At 47.5% G+C, this 18,828-nt stretch overlaps 2 protein-coding genes across 2 annotated transcripts; both read right to left on the bottom strand.

Moving 5' to 3' along the window:
- Window positions 1–5,130: 5,130 nt before the first annotated feature.
- Window positions 5,131–17,763, bottom strand: Mief1 (mitochondrial elongation factor 1). The gene is made up of 6 exons (NM_001007709.1): window positions 17,638–17,763; window positions 15,714–16,066; window positions 10,056–10,206; window positions 7,537–7,714; window positions 7,087–7,349; window positions 5,131–6,183 (listed from the first exon to the last, which is right to left on the bottom strand). Exons 3-6 carry the CDS (start codon window positions 10,197–10,199, stop codon window positions 5,377–5,379), a joined length of 1,392 nt encoding a protein of 463 aa, NP_001007710.1. The 5' UTR covers window positions 10,200–10,206; window positions 15,714–16,066; window positions 17,638–17,763; the 3' UTR covers window positions 5,131–5,376.
- LOC134479940 (mitochondrial ribosome and complex I assembly factor AltMIEF1) lies at window positions 11,891–16,036 on the bottom strand. Its single transcript, XM_063264682.1, has 2 exons — window positions 15,714–16,036; window positions 11,891–12,650 (listed from the first exon to the last, which is right to left on the bottom strand). The coding sequence occupies exon 1, from the start codon at window positions 16,034–16,036 to the stop codon at window positions 15,824–15,826; it is 213 nt and encodes a 70-aa protein (XP_063120752.1). The 3' UTR covers window positions 11,891–12,650; window positions 15,714–15,823.
- Window positions 17,764–18,828: the final 1,065 nt, after the last annotated feature.

Here is an 18,828-nt window from a genome sequence, read left to right as displayed (position 1 = left end):
GCGGCGACACGCCCTAAACCCGCCTTTTATAGAATCGGTGAGGGACGCAGTACACCCCGTATCCTCCCACCGTGGTCACGTGATCCCGCCGCCGCTCCACCTAACCCTATCCCATTGACGCTCTGGCCCGTCCAAACCCTTCTCCGCTGTGCTCGGGGAGTAACTGGGGCGTTACAGAGTATCCTGAAGGCCCCATGAAGGAAGAAAAGTGCACTACTTTATAGGTTTGCGACCAACTGAAGTCACGTTCCGGAGTGCGGAGGGATCGCTCGTTACGGAACTTCCGGTGTCTTACAGGGCGTGGAGAGACACCTAACCAAAGCTATGACGGTCAAAGCCAAAGCTGCCTGGTTATCACGCGAGACGCCGTAGGAGCGCGCGTCGAGCTGATTGGCCCAGGCGTGACGAGTCATCTAAACCTTAAGTTTCTATTGGCTCTGAACCTGGGCGCCCTAGGAGCACTAATATCGGGAAGAGCCACCAGAGGTTCCGGGTACCAGACTCTTACAGCTACCGACTCATCAGAGGTCACCCCAATGTAGTTGCTCTCTCCGGCATCGCTCCCGGGCAGCTTTGGTCCAGCACGGAGCAAACAGCTTTCCAGGAGTGACACTTGGGCTGAAAGCCCTCTTTCCCTGTATTTGTTGTTCTCAGAACCAAATGGGCAGAGCTTTAGGCATATAGAAAGGTCCTCTGGAGTTACCTGGTCCAATCCTGTCAGTCCAGGGACCGCACTTTGAGACAGGGCGTTCATGTTGGGGCCTTATTGGGAGATACTCCGGTTCCTCCAGCCCTGCATCTTTCCTCTGAATCCTGTACTGGGAAAATATACCTAACCTTAGATCTAACCTACTCTAAAATATGCCCATCACTGCTGGTTTGTATAGGGTCAGTTCCCTTAATATTGTGTTTTATTCAGTTGGATCTCAAGCCCTAGAGTAGTTCTGATTAACTCCCAAGTCTTAACTTCCTGGTATAGCCTTACCAAGAAGTCATCCTGGTGAGTGAGCAGCTGCTTAAGTGGTTGGAAGCCCCAAGTACTGGTCAAGGACAACTCACCATAAAGGATGCTGTTTTGGAAGTGCTGAGAGGCCCTCTTCCCAACTCCAGCCTGCAATCTTTTGAGTTTCCACGTCTTTTTAAGTGACTCATACAAATACCACTCAATTGGCACAGTGCCCGCCCCTTACTGCTCAGTAATTATTTGCAAGCCAAGTACTCCAGTACACACAATCCTAGCACTCGGGCACCATGGTTCAAGGTCATCCTTGATTACATGGTTATTGATTGCTATTTATTAATTCAAACCTAATTCCCAAGTCCCTCTCTCCCTAACTCCATGATTCATCTTCCTTCCTCAGAGGACCTTTCATTATTATTTACTGAGACTAAAGCAACTAAATAAATAACGCACAAGGCCTACATAATGAGATGTTTCTATCGACAAAGAAGTCATGAGTACATGTGCACACAAACAGAAGTTTCCTAGTCTCTCCATGCAAAGGATAACTATGTCCTCCCTTTGCTCTGGAAACAGAAACAGGAGCCACAGTTATATTGTTAAGTAGACATCCCTTACATGTTTCTGTCCCCTAAGTGTAATGTATCCTACAAATGTTTTTTAACTTATGCTGAATTTGTAACCCCGTGATGTATTTGCTAAACTCCTGAACCTGTGATACATGACTGCCTCTTGCTATACAAAACTGTGTCTCCCCAGAAACCTTCCACATGGCACAAGCTTGCACTTCTTTTTATGGCCGCCTTTCTAACAGCTAATTATCCTGACAGCTGTTTCCTATCACATGCTTCTACCCCACAGGCAGTCTTGAGTCCCCCACTCTTCTGTTCAGGTGCTAACAGCCAATTATCCCAACAGCTGTTTTCTATCAACCCTAATGTTTTCCCATAAAAGGGACCTCCAACACCAGTGAGGGGCTGCTTGGCTGGCCAGTCTAAATAAAGTTTGCTTAACCAAACAGTCAAGGAAATGTTTTTTTTTCTCAGCTCTAACCAAAGGCTCCTGAACATACAGGTTGGTCATACAGAGGTTTAAAACCATTGACCCTGATTTGACATTATAGAGATCATAGGAGAATGTCTGGTGGCTTCTTTCCCCCCATCCTAATCCTAGCACCATGTAAGAAAATACCTGATACTACATACACAAGTCAGAGTTGTTGGAAAGGAGATTTTTATTTTCTTCTTCCCATGCTGCAGAAGACGCTGTTTTCACCAGTTCAATTCCTCTCCTTCAAGGAGCAAAAAGGAATAAAGGTTCTCTGGGCCTTAGAGCTAAGCTGCTCCTACATGGGCCCAGTCAAGATAGGACACAAAGATTAGTGACTACCAGCTTAACACAATGACCACCAGAGAAGGGCAGGCAAGTGACTGGAAGGCAAGTTGTGGACCTGGCCTGAGACCAAGGGTTTAAAGACTACAAGGTGATCAAAATAAAAGTTGACACCCGCCTCACTCCCACCTGCAGTTAAATATAGAACTCTACATGCTGGTATTCTGGACACTTAGTCTGAGAGGCTTACAACCGCCCAGCCTGGTACGAGGGTCAACTCTGTTCCCAAGTGCCTCATCATTTACCTCGGCCTTGAGCTTTATACTAAAAAATCTAGAGTTGTAGCAGATGTTCTTGGTTTTATCAAGTCAAAATCCCAAGGAAGTGTACCTTGGTAGAAGGCTCTGAACACACGGTGCATCCTGCTCTCAGGACCCCCAGCCTAAAGCTGAGTCATCTTAGCCATTCGGGCCCTTCAGTGGATTACAGTGGAGCAAAGTCAGCCAGGGTCAACTCCAGATGCTGGGCCACTCCGACAGTTTTTCTATCTTTATTCTTAAGTCTCAACTGTTAATACAAAGAAAAATACTGCTATCCTCAATTCTGTTTTTGGGAAAGAGCAACAGAGAAGAAGCAAAATAAACCTGGATTTACGTGGTTACCGGGGTAATGAGCAGTAAATACCTCCCAGACAGAAGTAGGGGCCTAACAGTGGCATTTCCTCCAGGCAAAAATGGGAGTAATTGGAGAGCAAGGCAGAGCGGTGGCACGGCCAACTGGGTCTCTCAACAAAGTGTCAGAGGGAAGCAGGGCAGGGTATCTTTTCTTCCAGCCAAGCATCCCAGAGCATGTAGCTGCCTCCCATATTTATGACAATGGATGACAGCAAAGAAGGCGCACCAGCTAATCCACAAACCACCAGGACAGAGCTGGTCCCACGTTTCCTTGTTCTGAGGATTTCTAAGAGGTTCTTGCTTATAAGATGACCAAGTCATGATTTTGGTTTTACAAAGCACAGTCGAAAGTCAAAGCTGTTCATAAAGACAGGAAATAAACTCATTGCTTTTCCTAAATTCACAATGGCAAACAAATTCATTGCTTTCCCTAAATTCAATAACATATGGCTGTGATTTAGGACTTCTGGAATCTTGAGCATCTTCAAGTTTTGGGGATCATTTGTAATTCTTTCTGGCATCCAGAATGGAATCAGTTCAGAGACGACAGCTTAGGAGTCATCCTAATACTTATGACAGGAAATCTAAGTCCTATCTAACTGGTTCTGCAGACTCTATCAACTCTCCCTCCAACAGGCCACCCAGAACCTTGGATCGTCCATGTCAGCCCTTCCATGCCTACTCAGTTCAGCTTAGCAATAGATGCTTTCAGCTCCTATTTCATTTTTATTAACTACCAGGAGGGCATGTTTCAGTTAAGGTTCTGCTTTATCTTTTTCAAGTTTCTCATACTATCATACACAAATCAAAGAGAAACTCCTGAAGAAATCTTAACACATGTGTGGGAAAAGAGGAAGAAAGGCTAAATATAGCTTGGCCCAACCTCCTAACCTATGGGGAGAGGGATGTGTCTCTACCCTAACTCAAATGGATTGCTGCAGGGTCAGTGCTATTTATAGTCATTTTGTGTCACCCTCATTAGGAAGGGCCAACACAGCCAGAGAGTGCATCACCAGAATCACACTGATGGAGAGGTAGTAAGAATAGATAAAGAAGAAAGACCTGATGGGAGAACAAAATACTAGATGGGCAATCAGAACCAGAGTTACTGTCAGCCTCTTGTCGTGAACGGAAGAAAAAGGACACACTGACATGACATACTAAAAGTCTCCCTTCCCCCACCCATAGGATATGATTACATGGTCATAAGTGGCAATCTTATGGCAAGAGTTGGGAAGCCCCAACTCTTTTCTGTGTCTTATCTATGTACTCTCTTCCTAGGTAGCACCAATCTCCCGAGGAGCCAAGTGAGGGACCGGGGCTGGTGTGTTCATGTGCCCTCTGCACTGCGGGGTACCTATAGTGCTCAGCAAACACTCTTTCATGTCATTAAGGATAGGGTTCAGGAGAGAGGTACTGGCCCTGGGTATGTTCTTGCACTAAGGCAACACCTAAGAAAGGTAAAGCCTGTCAAGAAAGTAAATGTTGTCACTGGGTTTCAGTTGACACTCTGCCTTCTCTTGGCCTCTGTAGCTAAAGCAAGGCCATCTTCCACCAGCAATTATGGGGAAACCAGCATCTTAGAGGTGCCCTGTGAAGTCCCCAGGCCTTCCCTGTGTGACTTTGGTGCCCACATACAGAAACAAACAGTGGGAAACACATAGGCTCTCCAAATCAGCTTCAGAAGCCTAGCCTTGTGCTCTCAGATAGCCATGAAGAAGCACCTCAATAAGCCTCCAGTAAAACCACTGAACCGGGTGCCTGCAGGGTGGATCAATGCACCATTCCCAGGTTCAAATTCTTAGCTCAGATAAACAGGAGTTGCTGAAGGTAGAGAGAGGAGATGACCTTGTTTTCCTGGAACCAGGGTCAAAGACTGACTTGCCAGGACAGAAGTTCTTTGCCAATCTCATCCCAGAAACCTAAATACTGTCTCATTCCACTGCAGAGCTCAGCTTGGAAACATGCAATTGCTCTTTTGTGACATTAACTATAGGCAACGTTTTCATTAGGCAAATGTGCTCTAGGGACAAGAGCAAACAGGTGTGACCAAGAGAAAGACAGAGAAGACATTGAACAAAAGGCCAAGGGGCAGAACAGAAAGAACATAGCAGACAGAAAAGCAAGAAATCTGGGCCAAAAACAAAACACTCAAAGGCTGAGGCCAGCACTCCACACCTTCTGTTTGTTTCCAAAAAAAAAAAAAAAAAAAATCAGCCTAGAGTAAGGCGGCAAGGAGCACAGTGTTTGGTTACAAAAATAGGGATGGGTAGGAAAACAGAAGGGATGTCATTCTAATCAGCATGAAGTGACCAGGACAATTACCAACAAAACAGGAGGCACCTAGGGACCTGTGAGGCACCAACCACGTAGCCAAGTGTTTCTAAGAGAGTCTGGGCCTTCACCTGCCTACGTCTGCAGCAGCACCTCCGGCTCAGACAACGAGCAGTAGAGGGTGTACCCCAATTCATCTATCTCGTGAGGGGTGAGCTCTGCAAATAGGTTCACCTTGGGGTTCAGGGCACTGGGCAAGACTCCAGCCTCCAAGTAGCTGATGAGTCCCCTCAGGGCCTGTAGAAAGCGGTCGGCCAACATGTCTGGAGACCAGTCAGCCTCCTCCTGGGACAAGTGGAGGATGACATTGGTTAGCTGGCTGGCAGTGAGGTGGCCCAGAGCTGGAGTGGACTTGCATATGGCCTTGAGGATCTTGAGGCACAGAGACCGGCAGCCGGAGTCCGCCTGGTCCAAAGCCCGTAAGCGTGCCGTCTCAGCAGGACGAAGGCTCAGCCGCCACAGGTTGTCATACTGAGCTAACCGGTGTGGTCTGGCCACCAAGACAGTGTCACCAAGGGTCACTGATGGCAGGAAGTCAATGACAAGATGTTTGTCCCTCTCATACTGCACTTCTAGTGTCAGGGCCTCTGGGGGTGGTGCTGGTCGGATCACATAGTCTAAGAGGGACCCTATGGCTGGCCAGTTGATGGAGCCTGCCACCACCTTCTCAAAGGTGTCTGCCACTGTCTTTGGGGAGAGGTAGCCACCTACAACACAGCGGTCCCAATAACTGCTACCACGAGGAAAGTACTCTGGGTTCTCACGACGGACCAGGAAGAAACCAGGGATATTCATGATGGTGTCCTCCCCAGGTATGCACGACCACAGGTTCTGCTCCAGCACGAGGGGGACAATGAGTTGGATATGGTCAGCTGTCACCACCTGCCAGAGCACAATTAGAAAGAGTTATAGTTTTGTGTGTGTGTGTGTGTGCGCATGCACGTGTGTGCTTTTTTTGTGTCATGACATGTAGAGGTCAGAGGTAACTTACAAGAGTCGATTCTCTCCAACGATGTGGGACCCAGGAATTGAACATGGATCATCAGATCTGGTGGCAAGCACCTTTACCTGCTGAGTCATCTCACTGGCCTCAAAATTAAAAGGTTTTAAAGGGCTTTACTATGATTAGGACATATGCTACCTACCACATAGGTCCCTACCACTTTGTATTTGCTGACAGTAATGGAAACCGATGGTTCAATTAGCACACACAGAAAACAGGACAAGAATATACAGTAGAGGGCAGGTTTCTTAGAGCTACCCTACTTCGGGGTTTTGGATTTTGTCTATTTTTGAGGTAAGTTGTCATATAATCCGGGCTGGCCTCAAACTACATAGCTGAAGTTGACATTAACCTTTTGACCCCTCTTATCTCCTAAGTGTTGACATGATAGGCCTGGGTCACCACGCCTATTTTATGCCACACTGGCAACTGAACCCAGAGCCTAACACAACTAGACTATAGCAACTGAGCTACACCCCTGTCCCCTAGGAATCTTTTTTTTTTTTTTCCCGGAGCTGAGGACCGAACCCAGGGCCTTGCGCTTGCTAGGCAAGTGCTCTACCACTGAGCTAAATCCCCAACCCCCCCCCCCCAAGAATCTTTAAAGTGTAAGTATGACATAAAACAAGGGAAAGGATGGAGCAGAGAAACAAACACTGCTGTGTGGCAGGATCTGTAAGCAAGAAGCTTCCTGGTTGAGGCCCAGGAACAACTTTCATGAAAACCCCCACACTGAGAAGCATGTGTGCACACCCAGGCCCACCCCTCCTGAGAGCTGTTACCTGCAGATCGTCATAGAGGCTGCCACTCAAGTACATGTCCCGGAGTGGCATGTCAGGCAGCTTGGCCCGCAGGAAGCTCCGCAGCTCAGCACATATGTCCACCGCAGCTTGCTTGGCTCGAGCCTGCTCTCCAGCAGGGATGGCTGCACGGTTCCGGTAGTAAGAAAGAAGTTTCTCCTGCAGGGACATGCGGAGTCGTGACTTCTTCAAGTCTACCTGGCCCCTCCTGGCCAAAGGTTTGGGCCGGGGTGGGCAGAATGTATCTGCCAAGGCAAGAGAGAGAGGCATGTGAGCTCTGCCCAAGCTTGCTCAGGCCACAAGTCCCAGTCCCAGGAAGGAAAGGGACTTGGCACAAAGGGCAAATTGCCTGACATTCCTTGCTGAGAAGTGTCTCTGTGCCACAGCCACTCTAAGTCCAGAAGCAGTGCCAGAGGACTCAAGATTTCTCACCTGTGTCAAAGGCAGAAGAGTCTGTGGGAAGGGTCTGCAGGGACCGGCTCAGACCTGTCTTCATGTCCCTGTTCAATAGTCGAGGAGAGCCCATCCAGTTTGGTTCCTCCCAGCTCCTCTTTCCTGAATGGCTTAGGCGGGTGGGGCTGGTAGGGGCACTAATTGCCCGGTCGTACATCTGCAAGACCAGAGAGGACCCAGGACATACATATACCAGCCTCCTCCTTCCACCTCATTCCCCACACCCCTCCTTCCAAAGACTCTGCCCCATTTAGTTCAAGAAATTTTTTGTTGTCTTTGTTTATGATGGTACAGGGGATGGGACACAGGGCCTTGTGCATGCTGGGTAAACACTACCACTGAATTTCATCTCCAGCCAATTTGTTTTCCACTTTCCTACAAGTCAATCTTACTTAAATCAGGACTGTCCAATAAAATCACTGTTAGCCATTCATGATCTGAATGCTAATGTGTGAATTAAATTACGATACATAAAACGGCCATCAGACATTTGTTTTGTATTGTTTGTTTGTTTGTTTTTTTTGTTTTTTTTTTTTTTTTGGTTCTTTTTTTTGGAGCTGGGGACCGAACCCAGGGCCTTGCGCTTCCTAGGCAAGCGCTCTACCGCTGAGCTAAATCCCCAACCCCTTGTTTTGTTTTTTAAAGATTTATTTCTTTTATGTAAGTACACTGTACACTGTCATCATCTTAAGACACACCAGAAGAGGGCATCAGATCCCATCACAGATGGTTGTGAGCCACCATGTGGTTGCTGGGAATTGAACTCAGGACCTCTGGAAGAGAAACCACTACTCTTAACCTCTGAGCCATGGCTCCAGCCCCTTCTCACTCATTTTTTTTTTTCTTTTTCTTTTTTTTTTTTTTTTTTTTTTTTCGGAGCTGGGGACCGAACCCAGGGCCTTGTGCTTGCTAGGCAAGCGCTCTACCACTGAGCTAAATCCCCAACCCCCTCACTCATTCTTAATTCCCGGTGAAGATCATTTTTGTACCAGGAATGTACTTTCTGAGATTCTCCAAATGCTCCGTCAGTATCCTCTCCCCAGGTGATGCCTTTGTTCTTACTGGCATCTGTTTGAGAGAATCCAGCAGCCTGGCCTGTCTTCTACCCAAACAGACCCTGGAGGTTTGGTCCAGTCTCATGCTTGCCTCATTTTCCACAGTGTGGCAGTCAGCACACTCCTGGACAAAACCTCCTTGTCTTTATCAACATCACCCATTTTTGCTAGATAGAGTTGGCAGACACCTTTAATCCCAGTGCTCAGGAGGCAGAGACAAGCAAATCTCTCTGTTCCAGGCCAGCCTGATCTACAGATGGAGTCCCAAGACAACCAGGGGTACACAGAGAAACCCTGCCTCAACAAAACAAAAACAAACAAACAAACAAACAAACAAACAAACAAATATCACCCATTTGCACCGCACCACAAATGCTACAACACGACGACGTGTGAAAGTCAGAGGACAAGCTGTGGGAGTAAGTTCTCCCCTCCCACTACGTGGGTCCCTGGGGTCAAACTGTGAGTGAGCCATCTCACTGGCCAGACTCTACAGCTTCTGAAAGAACAGCTCCAGTCTTTGCTCATCTCCTATTACTGAAGTTGCTTCAGTATTTCCTGACTTTACAACATTATTCCGTAAGAACATTCCATGTTGGAAGGGTTGGAGTACTGCTGGGCAGCACCATGCTGGCCTAACACTCAGTGCTGAATACTCGTTTCTTATTCCACTGAGTTACCAGCTTCTCCTCAGTATCACCAGAGGGCTCATCCTAGGATGCTCCACGCATACCAAAACCCTTAGCTGTCTCAAGTCCTTACATGAAATGGCATACTGTAGCTGGGTTTAGTGTGGCCCATGCTTAAAATCTCAGCACTCAGGAGGCAAAGACAAGATTTGACAGCTACTTCATGAGTAGGCAGGCTATTGTGAGCCCTTATGTCAAAACAAACAGGAACTGTAGGAAGACTCCACAAGTAAAGGCACTTGCTCCCCAATAATACAAGTCTGAGTTCAATCTCCAAAACCCACATAAAAGTAGAAGGAGAACCCACTCGACAGAGCTGTCCTCTGAGCTAACAGAGTATTTCCAGTCTGGTCAGCTGAAACTGTGACGCTGAACTCATGGACTAAGGGGATTCTCTTTCCTTCAGAGGTACTACATGTTAAGCATGCTCTAAGTGCTTAGCTTCTAGGTGTGTCAAAGGATGCAGACAGAGATAGAAGCTTTAAAAACAAGAGTAAGAGAAGGAAACAGAAGTAATGTGGCTGCTACTCTAAACCACGCCATCACAGAAGGCAGGGTGGTTGGGTCAGTTGCTGTGTTTTACTTGCTGGGATACATCTCTTTACATCACAGTGGTCTCTTTATGGAGAAGCCTCGAAGCAAGTTGCAGATGAGCAAGTTATGCTCCAATTACAGTGTCAGTCTACCTCAGGAGAGCTCCTCTTTGTAGGTAACTCATCACTTCCCATCCTGGGACCAGGCTGCATGCACTTACCCGCTTAACTGCCAATGTGGCGATGCCCAGCATGGCTGCTCCACCCACGCCCAGCACCAGCCGGGCATTGGAGAGCACAAAATCAATGGCCGTTCCAATGCCATTGTCATCCTTCTTGCCTTTGCGCTCACCAGCGCCTGCCATTGCTCACCTGAGAATGAAGACAACATAGCCATCACCGGGGAACCACAGAACTCCCTCTTTATGTTCCTCCCCACCACAGCCAAGATTGCTACCTGCGAAACATAGAACTGCATACTCTAAGGTCCAGAGGGAAGCACCCTCTCCCATGACAGGAAAAGAAATGCCCGTGTATACAGCAGAATAACCTTTCACAGGCCTGGGGCCAGCAAACATTAAGTCTATTATCAGTCCTATTTTTTTTTCTTTTTTTTTTTTTTTTTTTTTTCCGGAGCTGGGGACCGAACCCAGGGCCTTGCACTTGCTAGGCAAGCGCTCTACCACTGAGCTAAATCCCCAACCCCTTATCAGTCCTATTTTTTATTCCAGTGAAATATCCCACAATACAAGACAAGCCTCCCTAACCTTTACAATATGGTTTTTAATAGGAAAACAGGGTCTTCCTTTAGCCACTGCTTTGAGAATGCTAGGATTGAGAAGTAGGCATGGTGACCGACATTTGTAACGACAGCCACATTTTTTTAAAAAAAGGACTCACTGTCAAAATACTCTTTCCCTCACCATGCTCACAGGGTAACATTTTCCTCTCCTCTACCTTTTATTTTCAATTAAAGCTTTAAGTTCAGGGATGTAATGAGATTATTTGGTCAATTAAAATATATTCCTACCTCAAGTGCAGAGAGAAGTCAAAGAAGAGTTAAACATGGCATGTACATGTGGGGTCAGGTAAGACAGATATTCACCGTCCTTCCAGCCACCACTGCCACAGAGATGGGGTACATGACACCCAGCAGAGGCAGAGTTCTGATCAGGAAAGACAGAACACTCATAAGTCCACGAATGACCTCCATTTTATGAAAAACCTTTAGATAGGAGAAGCACTAGATGGAGAACCCTCTAACCATCCTTTAGAGTGACATCAGGGAGGAGGGCACTGCCTCCTTCCAAGTCGGAGCCAGCAGGGGCCTCACCAAGCCTGCCAGTCCTTGGCCCTGCAGATGTCTGGCAAGATCACAGTGGATGCAGTCAAACAGTCAGGCATGGGTTTTAGAGTCAGGAGTCCTGAGACCTGAGGACTTGCCTTGGGCCTGAGCTAATTTGCTGGGTGACCTCAACTAGGTCCTCCCTTAACCCCCAAGCTATGATTACTTCATGGCCCAAATCAGAGTTGTAGAGAGGAAAAGCACTGGTAGGAACAATGCATGCAAGTACTTCATCCACTGTAAACCCAGCCTCCAAGGGACTGCCATCATTAAGTCAGGATTTCTATTCACAGAGAGAAGGGCTGCAACCAACTGTGCAGTCACTCTGCATGTTTTAGGATGAACTCAAACAGCCTCAACAACACTGAACCTCTGCTGTGCTCGACATCAAAACTGGGAAGCAGGGCAGGCCTCCCCAACAACCTAATTCAATACTCACCCCTACCCATGGACTAAGGTCCTAGAAAAGAACGCGTACAAGCTCACAGGAGGCAAGGGCTTTGAACCTTTCTCATTCAGGTTACTGTCCCTCCAGCTCCAACCTCGATTCTACTCCTCCAACCTCCAGCACACATAAGATCCCCTGGCAAGGACAGTCAGGCTTGGCTCCTCAAGGCAAGCACAAAGGAACACTGTGTTTAATAGGTAGTTTCAGATTAGCCAGTTTTTAAAAAAAGTTCTGGAAACCTGTTGCATGATACTACTGACCTATGCACTTTAACCACCTAAAATGGCTTAAAAAAAAAAAAAAAAAAGCAGAAAGAGAAAAAACAGTGACCAGGGAGGAAAGAAGACTGGGGGGAAATGTGCTGTGCTCTGTGAACAACTCAAGCAAGCTTTATCTAAACTATTTCCCTAGACACACGAATGGGACAGCACCAATGTTTCTCCTTAGTGAGGTCATTAGAGCCTTGAGATCCCTAGCTCGACAGAATACAGCGGAACGTAACTGAGTAAACCCAGGTTTCCACAACCATGTGCCGCCTGAGTGCATGTGGCAGTAACAGCGAATGCACTGGTTCAGCAAACAACACCCGAAAAGGCCTCAGAAGCAGTTTGCCTCTGGCCTTCTCCCGCCTTCCAGCCATCTTTCCAACTCTCCTCAGAGGCAAAACATGTAAAGTAGCAGGGCGTGCAAGCCTTTAAGCCCAGCACAGGGAAGGCAGATGCAGGTGAATCTCTATGAATTTGAAGACAGCCTGGTCAACAAAGTGAGTTCCAGGCCAGCCAGTGCTACACAGTGAGACCCTATCCCAAAATTAACTAACAAGAACTTAAAAGCCATAAATATCACACAAGGGGCTGGGAATAGTTCAGTGGTAGAGCACCTGCCTTTCATGCTCAAGCTCCAGGTTCCATCCAAGCATCAATCACCATCCGAAAAACAACCACTTTGTTTTTAACTCTCCTTCTCTGTAACCTCCCTGGTTGACCAAAAGTCTTTATTAAGAATTCTATTCCAGAAAGGGATCTGCCCAAAAAAAAAAAAAAAAAAAAAAAGACACAACTTAGGAGCCAAAATAGAGCTGAGAAGACAGGCAGGCCTTGCTGAAACTCCTTCTCAACCCATTGTTAGACTATACACTACACCCAGGTCTCTAGTACACAGCTGCCCAATTACTGAACCCAAACAGAAAACGGTGACTCGTCCTGATTGTTTGGGCCTTCATTCTGAGTTCCGTACGGGTTATCAACCATGAGTCCTTCCCTGACCATGTTACCCAAGCTGGCCCCAAACTACCTATGGAACCAACACCAGACTCAAACTCCTGATCCTCCTGCCTCCTCTCAAGGCTGTGATTATAGGTATGCATCCCCACACCTGGCTGTTATCTTCAATGTAAAGATGAAGAAACTGAGGTACATACTCAATAAGTACCCCAGAGTGACTTACATGTCAGCAAAGTGTGCAGCTCGGGTTTGAATCCAGAGCTTACATTGCTGAGAGAACCAATCCACAGGACTTCCAACCACCTGTGACACCACACAGCTGCTCTACCCACTATACGATAGCTTCATGGGAACATTCTGGCACATTCTGTAATGTGGCACATAATGTAATGCCTGACACACTTTCTACTGTAATGAATGAACTAACCCTGTGGCATTTGAGGGTTTTGTTTTGCTTTGTTTGTTTCTTCCAGACATAGGCAATTGTTTAGCCTAGGCTGACAAATTTACTACCTGTCCCAGGCTCTCCTAGACATTCTGCTGTACCGCCTAGGCTAATCTGAAATTTACTACCTGTCCCAGGCTCTCCTAGACATTCTGCTGTACCGCCTAGGCTAATCTGAAATTTACTACCTGTCCCAGGCTCTCCTAGACATTCTGCTGTACCGCCTAGGCTAATCTGAAATTTACTACCTGTCCCAGGCTAACTTTGAACTTGTGGTCCTCTGGCCTTAGCTTCCCGAGTACTGGGATTACAGGTTAGTGCCACCATAGCTAGCTTTTCATTTTTCCCTTGATGGCAAGATTTAGCACAATTCAAAACCAAAGGTTGCGATAGGCCCCCAGTCAGATACTAGGCTCTATACCAGGAAATTCAACATCCTTCCATCCATGGCCAACGTCAACTCTGTCTCAGTCTTGTTCCATTCTAACCACAACCAGTGTTTCCAGGCTAACAAGTGAGCTTTCTACCTGGCCACTTGTTTATTCTCTCCGCACTACAGCAAGCTTCTGCTGCTCATTTGAAGCAGACCTCAACTGTAACTATCACAAGTCTCTCCTACCAACCAAGAGAGAGCCATCTGCATTCCTATCTCCACAACCTTTTATACCATGCCTTGGCATAGCCCTGTTCATAGCTGAATTACTGCCCACTGAATTCTTCCTCACTCTCTGGTTGTTTTTTGTTTTTAAGATTTATTCTAGGGGGTGGAGAGATGGCTCAGAGGTTAAGAGCACTGAATGCTCTTCCAGAGGACTTGAGTTCAATTCCCAGCAACCACATGGTGGCTCACAACCATCTATAGTGGGACTGATGCCCTCTTCTGGTGTGTCTGAAGATAGCTACAGTGTGCTCATATACATTAAATAATAAATAAATCTTAAAAAAAAAAAAAGGTTTATTCTATCTTATTGTCTATGCACCATGTATGTGTCTGATGCCTATGGAGGTCAGAAGAGGTCATGGGATCCCTTGAAACTGGAGTAATGGACAGTTATGAGCCATCTTGTGAGCGCTGGGAATTGAATCTGGATCTTCTACAAAAGCAAGTGCTCATAGCCACTGAATCATGTCTTCTGCCCTAGTCTAAAGTTCTTTTTTTTTTTTTTCTTTTTTTCTTTTTTTCGGAGCTGGGGACCGAACCCAGGGCCTTGCGATTGCTAGGCAAGCGCTCTAACACTGAGCCAAATCCCCAACCCCTAGTCTAAAGTTTTTAATGGACTCTCTCTTCTCTGTCCCCAGGGCCTTGGTATCTAAAGGGACCTCTGAAGGGTCCTGAATTAAACATGGCCTTTACAGTGCAGTGGAGCTTCCTGATAGCAACGTCTTCAAGAGTAAATAGAGCTGGGCCCAGTGAGCAGGCTCAGTGGATAAAGACACTTGCCGACAAGCCTGAAGACCAGAGTTCAATCCCCAGATCTCCAAAATAGAGAAAAGCAGAGCTCCCACAAGACTTCTGACCTCCCCAAGCATGCTAAGGCATATACACCCACACCCACAATAAAAAAAAAAGCAACTTTTTTTTTATGAAAAGGATACAAAAACCACTCATTTCTAATACTCTCAAATACATGAGTCTGTGAAATAAAATGTCAGTTCGTTCCAGCGGGGCTCGTAAATGTCCCACCTGCCACGTACCACTCTCAGTGCTGTCTGTAACTGGGTCAACTCTCACTGAACCCAGAGGTTAAGGACTATAATTTCTACTTCACAGAGGATAAAGTCCTGGGAAGGTTTAGAGACTTATCTATATCCCACAGCTACTAGTTAGCAGTGCAGGATTTGAAGGCAGGCACTAAATGTGACTGCTATACCAATTATGCAGTATTGATAAGCTTGGATCTCAGCAAACACAATGTGACACAATATGACTGAGCACACAAGCTGGCTGGGAACTCAACTCTAATGACTTCAACCACGCTCTTCTTTTTTTTTTTTTATATATTTTTATTTATTTATTATATATGAGTACACTGTAGCTGCCTTTAGACACACCAGACAAGGGCATCAGATCTCATTACAGATGGTTGTGAGCCACCATGTGGTTGCTGGGATTTGAACTCAGGACCTCGGGAAGAGCAGTCGGTGCTCTTAACCACTGAGCCATCTCTCCAGCCCCAGCCACTCTCTTCTAATGTTCTCAGATTAATAAAGTAGTCTATGAAATAAAAGGCCGCCAATTCTGTTTTGGTGGGGTTTGTAATCCAGTAATAGGACCCACATCTATTGGTGTGTGTGTGTAGGTTTCTGAGCAGGCTTTCTGTGTAGCCTATACTTTATCTAGTAAGTTTTAGGGAGGGCTTCCTTTTCCTAGTTTCTTGCACAGAAAAAAGAAACCTCTAAGATCAAGGATTTACCTACCTGAGGCTTCCTAATGCATCTGTGAGGTGGGGTAGGGGAGCCAGGAGTATCTACTGAAGGCACCTTTGTCCTCGTCTTGGAATTAGGGTAGGAGGGGAAAAGAGAGGATTCTAAATAAGGCCTCCTAGTTTGCTATGGAGGAAGACCAGGCCCTTCTCCAGCTGCTTCTCTCGAGCCTCCAGATCCTCAAGTTTCTGATTTTTCCTGAATTCTCGGCGGATGGAAGCAAAGTAGAAGTCTCGATCGGTGTAGCGAAGCTCTCGGCCTTGGCGCAGCAGAGCCCGGTACAGACGCAGCACCGCCTCTCGGCTCCACGGGGCCATGGGGGACTGACAAGGACTAAGCGTCACACTCTAAACAGAAGACATAGGAATCGAGAGTCAGAATTGATGACAGCAGGGTCTATTAGACACTGGGAATGGGGGTGGGGGTGGAAGTGGGGGTGGAAGTGGGGGCGGAGACGGTCAGGGGTTCTTAATGCCAGATTCAGAGACTTCCAAGGATTCATGGCAAACTGGGATCAGATTCCTCCCTGTAAACAGCTCCTCCTGGGGCAGTTCAGTTTATGGCTCACCAAGATCCAAGAAGTATGGCTTGAGTGTCATCCCACTGCCAGGGCACTTAGTATAAAGTACAGTGGGCATTGGCTTCCTCGTTGTAAAGCGGAGATAACGATGACATCATGAGAACACTTACTATGCAAGGTTATTTTGAGAACCGCTCCTAAAAAGCACCTGTAATGGAACTCTACCAGATAGTATGGCCTGGAGTGGTTAAAGACCAGGATTTAGCTACCTCTGCATCCTACACCACCATGTAAGCAGCATCACCCTGAGTGGCATTATTGTTAATTACTTTTTTCTTTCTGTTGTGTATGGGTATTTGCCTACATGTCTGTCTACACACCATTGTATGCCTTCAGTGTCTGACAGCATCATATGCCAAGACTGGAGTTATACACACATACAGTTGTGAGCCACCACATAGGTCCTCTGGAAGTGCAGCCAGTGCTCTTAACCACAGAGACATCCCTTTACCTCTTTCTTTGGCTTTTATTTTCCTTTTGTTTAGTCTGGTTTCCTAAGCCAAACAGAGTTCTGGCTGTCCTAGAACTCACTCTGTAAACCAGGCTGGCCTCAAACTCTGGGATCTGCCTGTTTCTGCTTACTGAGAGCTGAAATTAAAGGTGTGTGCCAGGTATGTGATGACATCGTTCCCAAAAGTAATTCGCCACAATAATCCAGACCCTAACTCGCTGGAATGAGGGGGTCTTACATGTGTGCACTTCGAGTTGTTCAGCAAACTTTGCCAGCACAGAGCCCAGTGCTCACCAGGGTCAAAACTATGCTGGAAGGAGGAATCCTTCCGATAACCCTATGCGGAAGAAAGAATTGTTGTATGAGCCTGTATGTGTTTGAGGGGTGAAGGGAGTACCTGGACGAAAAATAAAAATGATCTGGACTTTGGGCTCCAAGACAGAAAGAAGCAGTGGCCTCTGACCTCGCTAACTTCCAGAGCGAACCTGGGCAAACCACCGTTGCCCCTTTTTTTCTCAATTGCAGAGCCGCTTCCTTTGGGCCCTGGGGGTCTTCCGTGATGCAAAAGATGCAGAAAAACAACGGAGGGCTGGAAGGAGAGTATCACGCAGGGGCTGGAACAAGGTTGCCAAGTGACCGACTATGGGCTCCGATCGGGGTACAACTCCCAGAGGACAGGGACACAGACCCCGGAGCCAGAGTGGCTCCGTGGCTTGAGAAACCGGGTCTTGAGGCGGGGCAGGGCGAAACTTGGAGGTCCCGGTGGGAGCCGGTAGCCCCGATCAGCCCGAGCTCAAGCGGGCGATCCCCGGCCGCCCTCATACGCTCCCTCACTCACCCGCGGGCCACGCGCTACCTTTCCTCAGGACTCGCCACTCGCCCAGTACCTCTCTCGGGGTCACCCATCAACATGGCCCCTTTACTTCCGGGGCACGACCTCGCTCGCCCGGCCGACGGAGACTCGACAGGGAGCACGGAGGCGGGAGGAGGCAGAAGCACTTCCGGTCGGCCCCCTCCACAGCCTCGCTCCGGAGGCGGAGCCGGGGACTTAGTCCCGCACTGCCCTTCATGGGGCCCCGCCCACTGACGCAGCCCCTCCTCCTGAGTGACGTCATCCAGCCCCTCACGGCCCTCCTAAAACTGTACAGTGTCTTCTAAGCTCAGTGTTGGGTGGATGTGGGTTGAAGGAGGGGCAGCGAGTCCTCGCCCTCCACCTGCTGCCAACCTCTAGCCTGCGAGGGGCTCTGACCACATGTGGAAGTGGATTTCAGAAGTTTAGGAATCTGCCCTCTCCCGAGTTTGACTGGTAAGATGACAGGCAGTTAAGTTCAGCAATTACCACTCAAACTGGAGCAACACCCAGAGTTGCCTTCTTGAAACACCTATGGTGTTTCAGACACTGAATTGGATACTTCACACTGCATTTTGTCCAACACAACCTCGCTGTTTGGTAGACTTCATTATTCCAGTGTTACAGATGGGAAAATCGAGGTCTAGGGAGTCTTGGTCGTTTGCACTGTGAGCTGAGCCCTGCAAAGGCTCACAGTGGGTCCCAAACTCAGTATTTCTCCAAAGTGTGTGTCTTTCCATTCTTCTAGGCCGCCCTACTTTGCTTTTTAAAGAAATAATTTTGTGACCCAAATAAATCTAGTTTGTGACATTTCCAGGTGACCTGTCCCTCAGGACTGCTTCATCAGTAGAATAGCTTTCCACTAGCAAAGGACAAGGAGAGCCCTTTGCAGACCTTAGGATTACCCACTCACACACAGAATCATGTTGAATGTCAGGGTGACCTTTTCCAGATTCACTAGCCTTCCCATACCCCTCTCCTACCCCATGCTCCCAGTGTAATGGGGGATGGAATGTGTCATCTAGCACCCACATGTATCTGTGGTGTTTTAGAGGCCAGAGACCCACAAACCAAGGCACTGATGCAAACCCCAGGGTTCTGCTGGGTTTCATAGAGCATGGGCACTCTGGGGTCCTCTGGACTTGTTACGGGATTGTCATAACCATCAACTCTCATCATAAGGTGGCAGGTTCTTACAGGAATTGCAGCTCAAGGGCACAGATTCATG

This window comes from Rattus norvegicus, chromosome 7, assembly GCF_036323735.1.
Source record: "Rattus norvegicus strain BN/NHsdMcwi chromosome 7, GRCr8, whole genome shotgun sequence".
NCBI classification, from domain to species: Eukaryota; Metazoa; Chordata; class Mammalia; order Rodentia; family Muridae; genus Rattus; species Rattus norvegicus.
The sequence above is the reverse complement of the archived record's forward strand: the minus strand, read 5'-3'. Positions and strand labels throughout refer to the sequence as shown.

Coding starts and splice junctions, on each gene's coding strand:
- Mief1 (NM_001007709.1), bottom strand. CDS start 10,199: ATGGCAGGCGCTGGTGAGCGCAAAGGCAAGAAGGATGACAATGGCATT. Junction 7,715..10,055: donor CCACATTGGCAGTTAAGCGG/GTAAGTGCATGC, acceptor CTGGTCTTGCAG/ATGTACGACCGGGCAATTAG. Junction 7,350..7,536: donor CTCTTCTGCCTTTGACACAG/GTGAGAAATCTT, acceptor TTGCCTTGGCAG/ATACATTCTGCCCACCCCGG.
- LOC134479940 (XM_063264682.1), bottom strand. CDS start 16,036: ATGGCCCCGTGGAGCCGAGAGGCGGTGCTGCGTCTGTACCGGGCTCTG.